We start from the raw sequence: 17,504 nt of genomic DNA, 5'->3' as shown, positions 1-17,504 counted from the left end.
TGACACGTTACCTGGGGGCGTGAAGGGGGCGGGACCAGGTGGGCCGCAGGCCCTTAAAGGGACCTGGGCTCCGAGCACAGGAGGCGGCTCCTCTGGAGGCAGCGCGGGACGCCGGGTCCCAAGCAGGTTCTCGAGGAAAATGTGGGGCCGGGAGGGCTCGCGAGGAGCAGGGTGGTCTGCGGGGAGCAAGGGAGGCCTTCGGGGTCCGGGCGGCATCCTGGGCAGAGTCCTGCCAGGCAGGCCCGCCCCCGCTGCTTCCAGTTTCCGCTGCTCCTCGCTCCGGCTGCAGTGGCTGGGGCGGCCTGGGGTTCATTCATTCCTGGCCTAGGGATTCCTTGCGCACCCCACCCCGAGTCATAGCACTAATTCCTGCGCGAGACCCAGCGCCTCTTCCCTTCCATTATGCAGGCTGGGAAAACTGAGGAGGCGACTGCTGACCTAGGTCGCCCTGCCTGTCCGGGCGAGGCTGCACCAACCTTCCTGCCTCCCAGGGCACCCTCGCGACCACTTTCGGGGATCCGCACAGTGCGCGGACCTCGGCGGGGCGGGGTTGGGGGTGGGGTAGGGGGTGGGGTAGGGACGGCTTCGGCGTCCGGAACAGAGTCCATCCGGAAGCAGTGGGGGAAAGGGAGAGCTTGGGTGACGGACTCACCTGCGAGCCTGGAAATCGATTCCAGACCAGCTATCAATAGCTGTGTGACCGCAGGCCAATTACTTCACCTCTCTGACCTTAGTGTACTAGTGTGTAAAGTGACAGTGCTATCTGCCTCATTAGGATGTGGGAGGAATTCAAGAAAATAATGCAAACGTGTCCGGTACAGAGCCTGGCACACCGCGGGCGCTCAGCCAAATTGGTTGGAGCTGGATGAGCCCAGGAGGGGACTGAGGCAGCCTGGAGGAAGGGGGCCGCGGGCCAGGCCGTCCCGAATGAAAGGCCTCAGTGTCTGGGGCTTCCACCCCCTCTGCCCGCAGAGTTTGTTCAGGGCGGGGTGCACACCTTGCGGCGGAGTCGGCGCCTGTGCCACGTCTACACCAGCCAGCTCAGTGCTGGAGTTGGGCGGGACCCTTAGTTTCAAGCGGCGCAAGTTATGCGGCTAGTCCTGGCATGGGCAGAGGCTGAACCAGCCTTGCTGACCTGGGGTGGGGCCCATTTCAGGACTGCAGTGCTGCAGCCCCAGAGCTGGGTTCAGCCTGTCTGGCAAAAGACCCCACCCTGAGGCCATCTAGTACATTTCCTGCTCTCTCCCAGCTGACGTTTGAGGGAGAGGGAGTCAGCGGGGCTGGGTGTATCAGGAGGTATTACACTGAGCCCAGGAGCCAGTTTACACCTAGGGATGGCAGAGACTGGAAAGGCCTGAGTCTGAGCAGACAGAACCCCTTCCTGAGCTCTTGGAGTCCCAGTGCTGCTGCTATGTTTGCTTCTGCCCAGAACTATCAGTTTCTAGACACCTTGCGAACGGCAGTGTGGAAGCTTAGGTTCCATCTTCCCAACCTCGGGTTAGTTGGGACTAGAAAATATGGCACCTGTACCACAGTCTTCCCACACTGACCATGTGGCAAGCCTTTAAAATAGCACCTCATTTAACCCTTACACTACCATATGGTATTTGTATAAGTTCTATCTTATAAAGGTAAAAACTGAGGCCAAGAGAGGATAAATGATCTATCTCTAAGGCCTAAGACCAAAAAGTTACAGTATCCAGACTTGGACCAGGGCTGCCTCCAGAGCCACCCTATCATACAGGACACACTACTGCCTCCCTCCAAGGTCAGAATCCAACTGGATGGATGCCCTGAGTGAGCAGCCTCAGCCACCTCTAAGACTCTGTGTCCTGGGCCAGGTGCGATGGCAGAGAAGGTGCTGGTAACAGGCGGGGCTGGCTACATTGGCAGCCACACGGTGCTCGAGCTTCTGGAGGCAGGCTATTTGCCCGTGGTCATCGACAACTTCCATAATGCCATCCGTGGTGAGTGTGGGGTGCCAGGGGCTGGGGCTTCTGGAGGGTATGGAGGTAAAACTCTGGATTCCACCTCTCCCTCCGAGGGATGTGTGTCTGGCTAGTCCTGTGGGAACTGAACACTCCCATCTCCTGATTTTGATGGCCTTCATGTGCCCAACCAGGAGAGGGCTCCATGCCTGAGAGCCTGCGGCGGGTTCAGGAGCTGACAGGCCGCTCTTTGGAATTCGAGGAGATGGACATCTTGGACCAGGCAGCCCTGGAGCGTCTCTTCAAGAAGGTGGGGCTTGGCAGGCAGGGGACACTGCCGAGGGCCAGAATCTGTAAAGCAACTTCCGACCCTGGCTTTGCCCCTGCAGCACAGCTTTATGGCTGTCATCCACTTTGCGGGGCTCAAAGCCGTGGGCGAGTCAGTGCAGAAGCCTCTGGATTATTACAGAGTTAATCTGACAGGAACCATCCAGCTTCTGGAGGTGAGACAAGGGTCAAGGACACAGACACTGGGAGGGCGGTACCGAGCACCGTGGGCAGTCAGGCAGGTCCCAAGCTGTATCATCTTGGACACATGTCTTTCTTTACCTCTCAGCCTGCCTCCCCATCTGTAAATGGGAGTGCCCATACCTCAGCCCCACCTGCCTGTGCAGGAGTAAGGGGGTGGGAATAACGTGTGAGGCAGAAGCAACTGACGCCTCCCCTCCACGGCCAGATCATGAGGGCCCACGGGGTGAAGAACCTGGTATTCAGCAGCTCGGCTACTGTGTATGGCAACCCCCAGTACCTGCCCCTGGACGAGGCCCACCCCACGGGTGGCTGTACCAACCCCTATGGCAAGTCCAAGTTCTTCATTGAGGAAATGATCCGGGACCTGTGCCAGGCAGACAAGGTGAGGGCTCTCCTTGACCCAGCCCTGGCTCTGCCCCTATGTGCCTGAGGATGGGATCCTGAGCAACCCTCATCAAGAAGGAAGCTAGGCACTTCCTTCTTGTGGCACTAACTATCCAAGGTCACAGCACTGGGGGGAGGGTCTGATCCCCTGTCCCTTTTTAGGGATAGAGAACAGGCATGGGGAGTCACGGGAGGTAAAGGGCTCTGGATCCAGTTGGGACACAGCCTGCGCCCTCGCACCCCATCATCTGACCTGTGTCCCACAGGCCTGGAATGCAGTGCTGCTGCGATATTTCAACCCCACAGGCGCCCATGCCTCTGGCTGCATCGGCGAGGATCCCCAGGGCATCCCTAACAACCTCATGCCCTATGTCTCCCAAGTAAGGAAGGGGAAAGACAGGGTGGCCCTAGGGTTGAGGGGCATAACGGTGCTGAGGGCCAAGAAAGAGCTAACTTGACCTCTACTCCAGGTGGCGATTGGGCGACGGGAGACACTGAATGTCTTTGGCGATGACTATGACACAGAGGATGGCACAGGTGAGCTCAGGACCAGGAGGATCCAGGAGTGAGAGTTAAGAGGTAGGACTGTACTGAACTGTCCCACCCAACCACCTCTTCTGCAGGTGTCCGGGATTATATCCATGTGGTGGATCTAGCCAAGGGCCACATCGCGGCCTTGAGGAAACTGAAGGAGCAGTGTGGCTGCCGGGTAGGGAGAGAAAGGAGAAGCGAGGGGAGGGAGATGGAGCCCTGGGCAGATGGGGCCCAGAGGAGTGGTCAGTCCCTCCCCTTCCACAGTCCCTGTTCTCTCCTGGGCAGATCTACAACCTGGGCACAGGCACGGGCTATTCGGTGCTGCAGATGGTCCGGGCTATGGAGAAGGCCTCTGGGAGGAAGGTAGGCCATCCACCTGCCCCTGCCCTGACTCTCAGCAGCAGACCTGGCCCCTCGCACTAGTCTACCTGATGGGCGCTGCCCCGCCTACTCAGCCTTAGTGCTAGGTGGCTGTGAGCTAGGAGAGAGCTCTTCCGCTGCACCCCTCTTTCCTGAGGGCCTGGTCAGCAGCTGGCTGGTGAGACAGCTGAGCTACAACTGCCCCCTCTCTTGCAGATCCCATACAAGGTAGTGGCACGGCGGGAAGGCGATGTGGCTGCCTGCTACGCCAACCCCAGCCTGGCCCTCCAGGAGCTGGGCTGGACAGCAGCCTTAGGGCTGGACAGAATGTGTGAGTGCTAGCCCAACCCCTGGGAGAATGCCAGAGGCTAGAAGGGGGCTGATCTGGTCTGGGTATACCCACCCTGGGCTACCTGAAGTGGTGGGGGCCCTGCATTCCAATGCGGACCCCGACCACACACTTGGCCCCATTGCAGGTGAAGATCTATGGCGCTGGCAGAAGCAGAATCCTTCAGGTTTTGGTGCACAGGCCTGACATTCTCCCCTACCATGGACCAGAAAAGGACGAGAAACAACTGCCTGCTCTCCAGCATCTGACAGGAACCCAGGGGCCTCAGAGCCTGCCCTACCTCAGACAACAGCCAGCTCGCTCAGCCTACCAGGCATGAGGCCAAGGGCTCCACTGACCAGGAGTTGGGGGTCTCTAATTCTTCTCTTCCAGAGTCCAGGAAGCCATCAGGATCACCAAGAGTGAGTGGGGGAGGCAGGGCCCTAAGACAAAACACCCTCCTCCCTGGCACTAATTTATACTGCTATGAATACACTCTCCAAAGTATTTAAAATAAAAAGTTTTCTTACACTAGAGCAGATTTTCACATATAGTCACTCTCTACCCCTGGGATAGAATCAGCCAGGTCTGAGAGTTGAAGCAATTTCTTTAATTTTATCGGAATCCAGGACACAACAAGAAAAACACCCAAAACCACATGGAGACAGAAGACAAGACACAACTCCTCCCCGCCTTCCCCTGATCCTAGAGTGGGGATGTGAGGGTGAGACGGCTGGGGGAGACCTTGAGCCTCAGTCCAGCCCTGCAGGCTCCAGGCCTGTAGGGGAGGAAGGTAATGGGGAGGCAGGGCCCAGCCCCCAAGTCAGAAAGGGTTGAAGGAAGGCCCCCCACCAAGGACTCCGCCCCCTCACCAACACTTCTGCCCAGGGGCAGGTAGCCCACAGCAGCAAGGGGGCCGGGGGCCACAGACACATTCATGATTGAGAAGCAGCTAGAGTGGAGGCAGAAGTGACACACGATTATCTGGGCAGAATCAGTTGGGGGGGTTTGGGGGGTAGGTGGGGCCTGGGAGGGCCCCCTGGGCCAAACCCTGAGGTCACAGGAGGGGGCCCAAAGCGGGGCTAGTGAATGAGGTCCTGAGTGAGTGGGTCAGCGGCTGGGCCCCTTCTCCCGCTGCCTACAGCCCCTCCAATACTGCTGCCAGGGGGGCCCACCTCCAGGGAAATGGGAGAGGAAAGCAGCCTACACCCTGCTGAAGACAGCCAGGTGGCTGAGGCCAAGAAGGAAGGCCTGGCTAGGCCTTGGCCAGCCTGCCCCAGAGGCCTATGGGAAGAGGACAGGTCAGGGAGGGTAGGGACAGGGGCTCGACCGGCTCAGATCCAAGATGGTGCCACATGTGCTGGGTCCCCTGTGAGCTGGGGGACTGTGCTGGGAGCCAGCAACTCTGGTTAGACAGGAGGCAGCAGCTTCTCAAGAAACTCCTTCACAGCTGCCATCTCCTGGGAGGAAAAGGGGATTGTGAGAGGCTCCTGGCTGGAGGGAGGAGGGAGAGAGGTAGGAGCAGGAAGTGACCCCTCACCACTGACCTGAGGACAGGAGCTGTGCATGACACCTGGGTAAGTCTTGAACTGGACCCTGGCGGGTGTGACAACGGACCGGAGCTTCTCAGCCGTGAGGGCCCCAAACCGTACGGGAACCATGGGGTCTAGCTCCCCATGGCACTGAAGGATGGCCAGGTCCTTGGCACTGCCGTTGGCTGCCTGTGGGCCAGTCAAGACTCAGAGGGCAAAGCCAGTGCTTCAGCACAATCCCAAAGCTACAAGGAGACTCAAAGGGCAAGAGGGGGATTATAGAGACACTCACCTGGGGGAATGCCCGGTGCAGAGGCAGCCAACAGCTCAATGCCACGATGCCAGCCAGAGGGTGGGGGCAGGTGAGGGCCGTGTAAAGGGACAAGGCCCCACCCTGGAGGGAGGAGAGAATGAGGACTCATGAGGGCACGGCTCACCTGCTCACTTACTTGCCACCCACCACCCTCTCTCTCCCCTCACCTGTGAAAAGCCTCCCAGGACGATACGATTGGCAGGGATCCCATTCTTCATCTCGTGCTCAATCAAGGCCTTTACTGGGAGGAGGGGGCATGACTGGGTAGGGAGAAAATTGCTAGAGGGGCCCGGGGAAGGGAGCCAGACAGAGGTAGTGCCCAACACTTTCCTGGGGGCAGGGGCGGAGGAGGAGGAGGAGGAGGAGGAGGAAGGATGCTCAAGGGGGGCTGGGGCCTTACTGTTCTCTGCGGCCTTCTTAATGCCAGCCTCGTCCTCTGGAGCATCTGGACTTAGCCCTATCAGGTCAAACCTGGGAAAGCAGAGGCATTGGCAGCTACTGGAAGACCCTGGGCCAGCCGCCTACAGCTCTCTTAACTCCCATTTCCTCATTTCCCCCTCCCCAAATTTACCAGGAGGGCATCACCATCTTCATGTTGAGTGTCACAGGGATCCGAGGCCTGGGGAAGAATAGCAGGAAGGGCCATCATGTTCCGGAGGGATAAGGAAGCCATAGCAGTGAGCCCAGGAGGGGGCAGAGCAGTCCCTGGGGGCCCCTCCCAGCAGGCAGGGCCTGTGTTTAAGGTGTTGCCAGGCAACCTGCCACGTGGGGCTGGAAGCGGTGGTTGGGGCATCAGCAATAGCAATGGAGAAGCAGAGCGCAGCACCCAACATGACGGGGTTCCAGCTTGGTAGGTGAGTACTTGGGGAATGGGAAAAGGGGGCACTGGTTCTTGGAGGTCTCAGGTCTAGGAGGCCTTACGCTGGGGCTAGACACTATTCCTAGGGGCTCCACAGGAGTGAAGGCTGAAAATGGTACTTCTGACTGCCCAGGGCCCAGGCCCCAGGATGCAGCTGGCGAAACGGACCAGACCTAAGACCATAGGACCACCCCCCACCCCAAGCAGATGCCATCCTCAGCCCCTCCCTTGCTAGGGTAACACTCACGCATGGGGACAGATGTACTTGACGTGAGGGAGCCGGATGGTGGAGAGGGCGTCAGCCCAGCTGTGCCTGTAAGAGAGAAGGAAGAAAAGGCAACAATGCGGAGAAGAAAGGGAAGGCACAGGCCTCTCCAACCCTGCCCACTGGGCCCTTCCCCACCTCCCCAGGGGAGACACCTCCCCAGCTTACTCACCCTGTATCTCCAAGTCCATGTAAAAAAATAACCTGGAAAAGGATCAGAGACGGGGAGATGGGGAAGAGGCCAGTCATCTTGTTATCATTCCTCACTGTCCTCCAACTTCTGGCCACTCCTCCCCCACCCCCAAGGACCTGGAAGCAACTGAGGTAGCAGCCAAAGAGGTTATTAACGCCCTGCCTCCTGGCTTCAGGCTACTCCCCTCTCTCTCATCACTGCCACCTCCATTTTTCCCACACCTCCTCCAGCTAGGAGCAGACCCTTACCGCGGCCGTTTCCCGCTCAGCTCCAGACACAGTGGCAGCATCAGTGAGCAGGGGCACAGACATGGTGTTACCACACATACACTGCAGGGCTCCAGGCTGGGGCCTGTGCGAATTCAAGTGAGTGGTCAAGAGCAAGCCCAGGCAGGAGAAAGATTCCTGACACAGGGGAAAGCCTCAAACTCAGGGCCCACCCAGGCCATCAGCCCCGAACAGCACCCCAGGTTCTGTCCTGGGCACAAAAGGAAGGCAGACAAGAAGTCCCAGGCCAGAGCAGGTAGGAAGTTTGCCTACATTCCAGGGCTGAGAAGCAGAGGTGGCCCCCTAGTACCCTTGGTTTTGGCCACTACACACCCTGAGGCTGATGGACAGAAGCAGGGCTTAGGGACTGTGGAGGGGAGAAGCCAGGGCATCATCTGCTGGCTTCCCTGCACCTAACAGTCCTCAGCTGGTAGCTGCCTCCTCCCACCTCTCCAATCATCCCCCTTCTCTAGAACCCATGGGTCCCCTCCTCCCCAAATCCCAGCCCTGCTGGGAAATGAAGGGGAGAAAAATGCTAGGGAGATATGCTTCCAGCCCCTAACCTTCCCCCCACCCCATACACACACACGCATTTTCTCCAACCTCACTCCCATCCGGTCCCCATCCGGCCTTCACAGCAGTTTCTCGCTCAGCCATTCCCAGAGCCCCAGGGGGCTGCCCGTGTCCCCAGAAGGCACAAGGACTCTGGTCCACCACCCACCCCTTACCCGGTGCCCCATGCACCCCTGAATGGGCAACCTGCTGCTTCCCACTAACTCCAAATGGGTCCCCCAGCTTGACCACACACCGGGACTCCTGAACACACAAAAGAATGTCCAGTTGGCTGGCTTCTCCCTATCCTTAGCATCCTCCAAACTCCTCAGAAGCTTCCACTACCTGTCCCTAAGTGCCTACTGCTCCCTGCAGCGCCCACCCCTTCCAATTGGCTTCCACCTTTCCTCTCTGATCTCAAGTGCATCTCTCCAAAGTGGGATCCCTTACCTCTGACCCTGGGGTTCCTCCTCCCACAGGGGAATGCACCTTTCGCCCTAGGCTGGGAGTCCCTTCCTTCCCTACCCGGCTACTCCACCTCTCACCCCAGGATCCCACCTTCTCGGAGTGGTGCCCCCCTCAAACTGGGGTCTCCCTCCCCACAGTAAAAACTTCCACCCTATTCCAGGGTCTCCTGCTTCCCACAATGCAAACTTCTGCTCCGACTAAGAATCACCTCTTCCTTATAGTGACATTTTCTACCCTGACCCAGGACTCGCTCCTGCCCACAAAGGGGCGTTCTACCTTTGACCCTGAGGAGCCCCCGCCCCACAATGGGATCTTCTACTTCCGACCCTAAGTCCCTCTCATCACACCCGGACCCCCACTTATTACCCCTTTCTATCCCCAAAGTCTCCAAGGCTGGCCAGCGCCTCTTTGCACCTCACTCCCCACCCCCATCTCTCATGATTGCGGTTTCCCCCTCCCCACTCGCCAGGACCCTCGCGGCGGTCCGATCTCCTCCAGTGCCCTCCCTCTGCCTGCTGGCCCGGGACGAGGGTACCTCCACTCCCTGGGCGTTTCGAGACCTCTCGGGCGATTCTCCTCTTTCTCCCGCACAGACACACACTCTTCCCCCTCGGCCGCCCCCGCCGGAACTTCCGTTCAAGTCCCGGGGACCCAGCCATCGCGCTGCCGGAAGTAGCCTGGCCAGTGGTACGGAACCCGGAAGTGGGCGTCAGGGTTTCACTAGATAGGAGCTGCCATGTTGGATACGGTGGGGCCACTCGCGGTAATTAAGATCCGGAGTCACCTGCAGAATCCAGACAATGCATCCGAGACTCCCGCTTGCTGCCGCCACCCATGCGCCTCCTGGAGGAAAGCTATCCGGAAAGACAGGCATTCCTCACAGAAGCATAAAGTTTCCCACCTTCCCATCCCCACGAGTGGCACTTCATTATGGTCTTGGATCTTCAGCACTTATTTTCATGACCTATGCCAAGATCATGGATGGAATCCTATGCTAAACTGAAAAGATCTTTAGAAACTATCTAGTACTTTAGTCTTATTTTAAAGATGAGGCAACAGGCCCAGGGAGAAGTAAATAGCAACCTCGGGATTACACTGTAATGCTGCCTCTGCACCTGCTTCTTGGGCTATAAAAACACTTTATAACCACCCTACTTCGCAGCTTTGCTGGTAGGCTCAAATGAGGTCATGTGAAAATGCTTCATACACTAAAATCAATTTGAGACCTTAATGACTTTAAAAAGGACCCTGGGAAAATAACACCGGCCATAGCAGGACAGCTGGACAGACAGCAGTGTTCTTAGCCCTGCCCTCAAGCAATGCCATGCAGACTGCACAGAATACCACCACCGATGAGCTCCAGATGTTAAAAGGGCTTCATTCGGGCACAACTGATTGACCCTTTATTCCTCATTGCACTGTAACTAGGTGGAACTAGGGCTCAGCGTCCACAGAAAGGCTGGAAAGGCAGGCCAAGTTGAAGGACCATGTCCCTGAAACAACATGTGGGCATCTGCAAACATGGAATGAGTCATGCTCATCCCTCAGCATAACCTACATGTGTTTCTTTGAACTGAAAGAAAATAGTAATCTTGGAAGCTCAACAGGTCATAGAGATACCAGGATTTGGAGCAGGAAGCAGGAAAACTTTGGATCCGGAGGCCCACAGCAGGCCAAGACCCAGGACCATCAGATGTCAGGGGGTGAGTGGGTGAAGATAACACAGCTGCTTTCACTCTCAAATGAATACCTACTGAGCCTGCTGATGGAAGAACGAATTCTTCCTGCACTCCCAACCACCTGAGACACAGAGGCACTTTGAGTATTCTTGAGTGAAGCTGCCAATTCAGAGGCTCAATCTGAGGCTGTGATTAGCGCTTTAATCAGTGAAATTAATAAAGGACTATCTTGCTGTTAAGATTTCTAACGTTATATTTTCCCCTACTCTAAATTAAAGCATAACCCTTCATTTATCTTCAACATGATCCAACTGAAATAGAGGCTGTGGCTGTAACTGAGATTTGAGTAGGACCCTTAGTGTATAAAAAACTGCACTTTCATTCAGGTTGATTTCAAGGTGTATTTTGGAAATTTTGAAGCCCGACAAAGCTTGGTGGTGGCAGGATTTACTTAGGACAGTCTGGAGAAGTAATGGGCATAACCTCCCAACAACAGTGTGGGCTAATTCCTCAGAGGAACTCTTTCAAGGATTAGTTTCAACACCAGTTCCCATTATCAACTGTTCCTATTTTTTGCAAGGGAAAGAATAACGACCATTTGAAATCTTCCCTTTGTAGATACTTAAATTTTCTCCAATTGCTCTCCTAAATTTCAAAATTTAAGTCCAAAGTCTTGGGTCCAAGTTCAGACTGCATTTGCTGCTCACTCACTTTCCTTGCCCTCGTTTCTTCTGATGAGCTCCAGAACCTGTTCTTCCTCATTTTTGTAAATGTCACTCTACAAGTTATTTCTTTTCATGAGAAATGAAATATAGGTACTTAACCTTGCCCTCCTCTTTATAAAATGTGAGTGGGTGGGTGTAAGAATGTTTTTAGCCTACTGTACAGAATTAAGCTTGACCTTTCCTGGAGAAACTGATCTAGTCTTGATATAAATGTCACATTTACAATCTAACTGATCCAAAACAATAACAAATTTCAAAGTTCCATATAGGTCCTGGTAAAGTAAGCTTCATCAGTACTACCAAGAACTCAAAAGAATATACAAACAGTAAGTCTGGCAAGGATTTATTAGGAAGCTTATTAGTCACAGTGAATAAAAAGCCATGAAAAGAAGAACTGAGATCTCCAAATTCTGGCACTGGTCTTACAACACTAGTTAGAAGCTAATAAACATTAAGGTCGTCCCAAGGGGAATCTTAACTAAGTCCCAATCTTACCTCGACCAAGATACCCGAAACGAAGTAATGACACCCATCCTCTCCCCACACTGCGTAGCTAGGCAAAAGGAAAAGAAGACCTTCTCCTCAAGCTCTTAATTAAGCATCATCTGCTCTTCTAGCTATAACCATGGGACATTAGTGCATTACAGACAACTCCAAGCTGGGCAACTTGACAAGAATGTTGAACGATGACAGGGAGAAAGAGCAAGCAGGGACGTGAAATTCTAGTTGGAGACCCTCTTGATGGCTAATACAAACACAATGCTGAGGCTTCAAAAAGTTTACTGCAGCCCAGGAATAGTTTCCATTTTTAAAAAACAAGTCACACAAAAAATCCTGCCATAAAAACAAGACACCTGGAATCCCACGGCCACACTGACAGGAAAGGCAGGCATTATCCATGACTGCCAGATGCTGACCAGCCCAAGACCCAATTTCTACAGGGCCCTAGGAACAATGATTGTCCCCTTGGCACCCACACAACCCTCTCTGGTGGTGTGGTGTCTTCCATAGACCAGGTTTCTGCAGCAAGCCCTAAAGACAAAGCTTGGCAGAGGCTGTGGCAGCCAACTCTCTCCGGAGCCCCATCTTTTTGTCCTTCCCAACAGGTTGTCATACATCGTCACTGACACAGGGCCTCTGTGGGAACCATGGCCAGCCCTTAGGAAATGAAGTGTGTCTGTGGGGTAACCTGATGGACCCTGTGGTCTGCTGGGTTGGCCGATGCTTCATAATTGCAGATGGTCACCTCATGTCGGCGAAGCTGCAAGAAAATGGAGAGGCTGGGTCACCTGGCCATTTCCCAGACCATACATTGGAGGAGTCCTTATTCAGGAACATTTCTAGATGTCATCATCTAATCTCTTTCCCCTTCTGATACTTTTTCTCTTGAGAAGCCTGCAGAGATCATTACTGATTCACCCCATAACTCAGAAGATTCATTCCCCTCCCTATACTGGAGGCAACATGAGAAGAGGACCATGTCTAGCTTGTTTATCAACTATCTTATTGCTGATGCCTGGAACAAGAAAGGTTATCCAAAATGTTGAATGAAGGAAAGAATTTTAAAGTGAAAAACTAAATTGGTATTAACTGTACTATTCCCACCCCCTTAAAAATACCTACTGCCTGTCAAATGAGAGGGAGTTTACAGTAGTGAAACCAAGAAAATTATGAACAGACTGGGAGCAAGCAATGTTTCAATTTGCTCTTTTTCCTTTCCTTAAAGCTCTCACTACCACAGCATGCAGATACATGCAAATATTGGAGGGTTTCCAACCCTGTCTTACCTCAGTCCATTCTCCTCTCAGGCCAATATAAAAGACCTTTGTGGTATCTGCTCCAAAGTTTTTTGAAATATGAATTGAGAGATGATAGACATTGGAAAAACGAGAAATTCTAGAGGAGGAAAGAATAGGGGAGAGAAGACATAGGTTAGAGTTCAGAGAGTATTTGACTACATGTTAAGAATAATTCAACCTCCAACTTGTGGTAAAACACAGGCAAATGTCAGAGAACATTCCTGGGGTCTCATGTCTCATTCTTTTCCTTTGGACAAGCAATTAATTCTGTGAACATTTACTAAGAGGACTTAACAGATCCTGCCCCAGGCAACAGAGATCGAAAAAAATTAACACTGGCCCTGCCCTCAAGGAGCAGGATTAAGAAATGCTGTATGACCAAGCAGGGTTTCTAAAGCAAGTTCAGTGTTGACCTCTCCTTGGGAAAGAGAGAGAACCAGTGAAGAAATAAGGTAGTCATGTGTGACTTGGCCTAATGTAAGCCAACTGGGCACAGAGGAATTCTGAAAACATCTTTCCTAAGACCACCTAGGAACTCATTCAGGTGTGCCAATTGCTTAGAGTTAACAAGTCTGTGGCTTGCAATGAACCTCTGCCAAAAACTGACCAAACCAAGGATCAAGCCTGCTCCATTGTTAACTCGTTTCTGATGTTGAAAGAGAAGGAGATGGGCCAAAAATAAATTGCAAGGCTGGTAAGTGCTAATGGATGTATGCTCACTGCAAATGAGGGAGTGCCTGGTGTTCCTCAGAAGCCACAGAGAGTGGGAGACAGGCCCAGTGCTTACTTTGTAGCATATTCTAATTCTCCCGTAAGGTCCCGGTTCAAACTAAAGGTCTGGTCTGGTTCCCTATCTGTATCATCAAAGGACATCTGTGGAATGTTCTTGTACCTAAAGAAAAAAAGGGAAGAAAAATCAAGAAAGGTGCATTATCCCATTTTTCAGTTTTTCAAAACTTCCTATTGATTCAACTGCTTTTGGTTCTATCAAACGAAGATCAAACTTTGGAAATGGCATTTTACTGGCATTTACACACAAATATCTTTAATCCAACAAGAAAAGAGCTGAGAATTGCAACGTAAGCCAATGGCATCTTTGAGTGGGTTAGGATCACATGAGAAGCAATACACAAAGAGATAGCTCAAACTAGGTCACATGCAGCGAATACATGGAGAAAATAAGCAACTCAGCGCATTCAGACCAAGCTGAGGATGTTTAAATAAAACAGCTTACTCATGGTGGGGGGGAATATTTTGGCAGAAACATATTAAACACAGTTAAGAGATAAGATCAGGTAACCCAACACTCAAGCATTTCTTGTGTTCAAAATTACCCTGTGTAATGGGTCATATTACAATTCTTAAAAAAATGCAATTTGGGGATTTCTGTTTTGAAAAGAGCATAAAAGACTGCAAACTCACAATGGGCTTTTGGAAAGTCAAGTAAAAGTGCTAATGAAGAAAAAATTTTTCAAAAAACCGCTTTCTCCTCTATACTTCAAAAAGATGGAGAGACACACACCCCCATCATCTCTAGAGCGTTTTATTAACACACCCACACAGGAGGGGCCTCGATGTTAGCTGCAGCAAAATGCATGGAATTTAAGAAAACAAATGTTTGCTTCAAAGTGTTTCTAAGAATAATGCAGACAATAATAATAATGGTGAACATTTATGAGCAGCATTATGAGAGGCAGTATAGCACTGAAGTTAAAAGCAGTGTCTCTGGAGCCAGACTTCCAAAGTTTAAAGAATGGCTCTGTCGCTTACCAGCTGTATAATTTTGGACAAGTGATTTAACCTCTCTGTGTCTGTTTCCTCATCTGTAAAATGGGGATAGTGATAGTACATATCCCATATAGCTGATGTGGAGATTAAATTGAATCAATTCTAAGAGACACACCTATTAAAACAATTTTACCATGGAAAATTTCAAATACACACGAAAGCAGCAAATATAACAAATCTCCAAACACTTATCACTCAGCTTCAGTAACCCACATTATGCCAATTTTGTCTATCTCCCCCATCTTGTGCTTGATATTTTAAAGCAATCCTAAACATATCATTTCACTCATAAATATATCAGTATGCATCTCTTAAAGAACTTCTTTCAAAAATACCTATCATATCATTTTACAAAAATTAACAATTCTTTAATATCATCTAACACCTTGTGTTCAAATTTCATTGATTTAAGTCTCAATTTAACTTTTCTGGATGTTTCAATGACATGTCGTATTTGAACAGGCAATATTTTTTCTTTATTAATGGCACATAAAGGAATGGTATAATCAATGACAGCTTCAATAAAGTATATGTGTAAAGTGCTTAGAACTGAGGGCTATGCAAGCACTTGTACCTGCTCTCCCAAAATTGGGCACTTACTGTGTTCCTGACTCATTGCAAGCTCTTTACATGTTGTTACCTCAATTCTCTCCACAATCACATGAGTTTCATACTATTACTACTGACACTTAACATCTGAGAAAATTGAGACATAGAAAAGATAAGTCATGTCCCAAAGCCATGCAGCTAGCAAGTGATACCGCCAGAATTTGAACCCCGGCAGTTTATTCCGGAGCCCAATCTTAACCACAAAGCAATATGTCTAGTTGCCTTCTCAAGTCAGTCCATCTCCCACATAAATGAGTCTCTAATTTGATCAATTTTTCAGGAAAAAAATTTTAAGTTCTGATATTTGTTTCTCCAACACTCTAAAAGCAGTTCTCTCTTCTTTTAAGCAAGTTGTTAAAAAGGAGTACCAGTTCTAGTGACGACAGATCCAGTGTTGCAAAAGGAATACTGAATTTTACTAACTAAAGGCCACACAAATAAATGGAGTAATTCCATGTCAACAAAACACACACAAAGATTATAACTGTATAAAATAGCAAGGGGCCATTTTGAAGCTCTAATAGAATCTATAAAGATCACTTGAGATCTGTAGCTGGGTTATTAAGGAAATTGCAAAGTCATCAACAATTGGCATTTATAGGATGCTCTCTGAATAAATGGTGCCACAGCAAGCACTTTGAAAAGAGACAAACTGTTGTTCTTAAAGATGCTTAATCTAAAAAACTCATTAATTTAGGAAGAGATGAGTGTATTCTGATGCGGAACTAGACCAAGATTTTTTAAGGGGGGGAAGGGGATATTTAACCCAATAAAAAGGAAAGAGTATTATTCAGGAATGAAGTGCTACCAGAGAAAAGAGAATTAGAAGCTTCCTGTGGGCCTAAGCCCTTTCCACTTACAGTCTCATCTCAGAGGGGTGCGAGTCATCATCCTCTCCCATTATAATGATGCCTTTGAGCTTGACGTTGCCTGTAAATCTGCCAGAATGCAAAACATACAGCTGTCAACGTGGCTTTGAACCTCTGCTTTATCTGTGTGACTCTGGGCAAGACCCTTCCCCTTTCTGGGCTTCATGTGTCAGACTTGTACCAGATAATTTCTAAGATCCTGTCTGCTGCCCACATTCTGCAGTCTAAGAAATTTACCTTCACTTTTATCTTTCAACAAATACCTCTTTTTCAGTCTGCACGGAGAAAGCTATGATGTTTTCCTCCTTAAACCCACCACAGTAATTTACCCCATTTCTACAAACATATGGTTCTTGACGCAACCAATGAATGAATTCTGATAAAGCAACTGGGTACAGTCTATTTAGCCTGAGGCAAGCACTAAGGAGATACTTACGGAATATTAAACAGAAGCTCTTCATCTGCATCACTCTCAACAAACTAGATGGGGTGGGGAGGGGAAGGGAGAAAGCAACAAATATTTGCTGAGAGCCTACAATTTCAGGTACATTCTACCCTGTTCTACAAGTGGGGTGCGATAAGATAAACAGTAAACCTCTCTCGGTTTTTCGGCACTTAATAGCCACAGACCATTTAATCAGAGGGTTCTTATTGCGGAGCCCGTGAATGAACTTCAGAGCCAACTAGCCTCTTGAAATCGGGCGCAAAGATCTGTGCATATGCGGGCCGCAACTTTCAAATGGCTGTGACCCCACAATGGTAAATACTCTAGATAGGATAAAAGGGTTTCAGCTCCCTAGGGCTAGTATTTGGTCTTCATCAGGTGATATGGTCGGGCAGCCACTGCAACTAGCGGTCAGAAGTTAGGCAAAACGCCCTCATGGCCATTCTCCCTCATTACCCACCGAAGCCCTGGAACAGAACGTTGGCTGTACACTGCCAAAGCGCCCCCTTTCCTCTGGGCCTCAGTTCCTCTCTCTCTTCAAAATGAGGAGACTCGATCCTGTTCGGCTCCCAAAGGGGTGGCAGGAAAGGGGCACGGCAAAGGGCTTGGCAATCGCGCTGTCGTTATTTTTAACTTCAGGAATGAGGCTGCCAGAGCAGACGGGCGGCCTGACGCCCCGCAGGGGACCCCGCCTCGGCCCGCCCCAGGCCCCGAAAGGCCCACCTTGGAGCGGTCGGTCCGCTCCTCCCACGGCTTGAAGACACCGCGGCCGCTTCCCTCCCGGCTCTCGTTGAGGCACTGCAGCCGCTCCAGGTCGATGCGCAGGTACAGGCCGTAGGCCAGACCGCGCTGCTCCGGTGGCTCCTCCCGTTCGGCCGCGCACCGGCAGCCGCCCCCACCGTGGCTGTGTCCGTGCGACATAACTACGTCGCCCCCCGCGCGTCCTGTCGAACCGTCTCCGCGGTTCGCACCGCGCTCGCTCCGCTCCGGCCGCCAAGCGCGCCGCGGCCGCTGCGTCGTAAAAGGCGCCCCTGTGCGGCGCATGCGTCGAGGGAGAAGTGGGGCGGGGCTCGCGGA

The 17,504-nt window shown here is 51.5% G+C and overlaps 3 protein-coding genes across 5 annotated transcripts; 1 reads left to right on the top strand and 2 right to left on the bottom strand.

Moving 5' to 3' along the window:
- Positions 1-11: 11 nt before the first annotated feature.
- GALE (UDP-galactose-4-epimerase) lies at positions 12-4,599 on the top strand. Of its 3 annotated transcripts, none has more exons than XM_016126760.2 (11): positions 12-126; positions 1,842-1,967; positions 2,123-2,238; positions 2,318-2,431; positions 2,665-2,841; positions 3,110-3,223; positions 3,314-3,380; positions 3,467-3,552; positions 3,663-3,740; positions 3,954-4,068; positions 4,214-4,599. In XM_016126760.2, the coding sequence occupies exons 2-11, from the start codon at positions 1,847-1,849 to the stop codon at positions 4,270-4,272; spliced, it is 1,047 nt and encodes a 348-aa protein (XP_015982246.1). In that variant the 5' UTR covers positions 12-126; positions 1,842-1,846; the 3' UTR covers positions 4,273-4,599. The 3 variants fall into 3 exon arrangements, with proteins under 3 accessions (XP_015982246.1, XP_015982245.1, XP_036085920.1); XM_016126759.2 differs by having other exon boundaries at positions 32-126; positions 1,769-1,967; XM_036230027.1 differs by lacking the exons at positions 12-126; positions 3,110-3,223 and having other exon boundaries at positions 582-1,967.
- A 55-nt stretch (positions 4,600-4,654) lies between these two features.
- On the bottom strand, positions 4,655-11,122 carry LYPLA2 (lysophospholipase 2). Its single transcript, XM_016126765.2, has 10 exons — positions 9,049-11,122; positions 7,476-7,578; positions 7,207-7,238; positions 7,017-7,082; positions 6,482-6,529; positions 6,311-6,381; positions 6,078-6,151; positions 5,890-5,991; positions 5,613-5,786; positions 4,655-5,525 (listed from the first exon to the last, which is right to left on the bottom strand). The coding sequence occupies exons 2-10, from the start codon at positions 7,551-7,553 to the stop codon at positions 5,475-5,477; spliced, it is 696 nt and encodes a 231-aa protein (XP_015982251.1). The 5' UTR covers positions 7,554-7,578; positions 9,049-11,122; the 3' UTR covers positions 4,655-5,474.
- Positions 11,123-11,244: 122 nt separating this feature from the next.
- On the bottom strand, positions 11,245-17,442 carry PITHD1 (PITH domain containing 1). The gene is made up of 6 exons (XM_016126764.2): positions 17,151-17,442; positions 16,419-16,462; positions 15,974-16,051; positions 13,504-13,608; positions 12,705-12,813; positions 11,245-12,178 (listed from the first exon to the last, which is right to left on the bottom strand). Exons 1-6 carry the CDS (start codon positions 17,346-17,348, stop codon positions 12,077-12,079), a joined length of 636 nt encoding a protein of 211 aa, XP_015982250.1. The 5' UTR covers positions 17,349-17,442; the 3' UTR covers positions 11,245-12,076.
- Between the last annotated feature and the right edge of the window lie 62 nt (positions 17,443-17,504).

Source organism: Rousettus aegyptiacus, unplaced genomic scaffold, assembly GCF_014176215.1.
Source record: "Rousettus aegyptiacus isolate mRouAeg1 unplaced genomic scaffold, mRouAeg1.p scaffold_m13_p_1, whole genome shotgun sequence".
In the NCBI taxonomy this organism is placed as follows: Eukaryota; Metazoa; Chordata; class Mammalia; order Chiroptera; family Pteropodidae; genus Rousettus; species Rousettus aegyptiacus.
The sequence above is the reverse complement of the archived record's forward strand: the minus strand, read 5'-3'. Positions and strand labels throughout refer to the sequence as shown.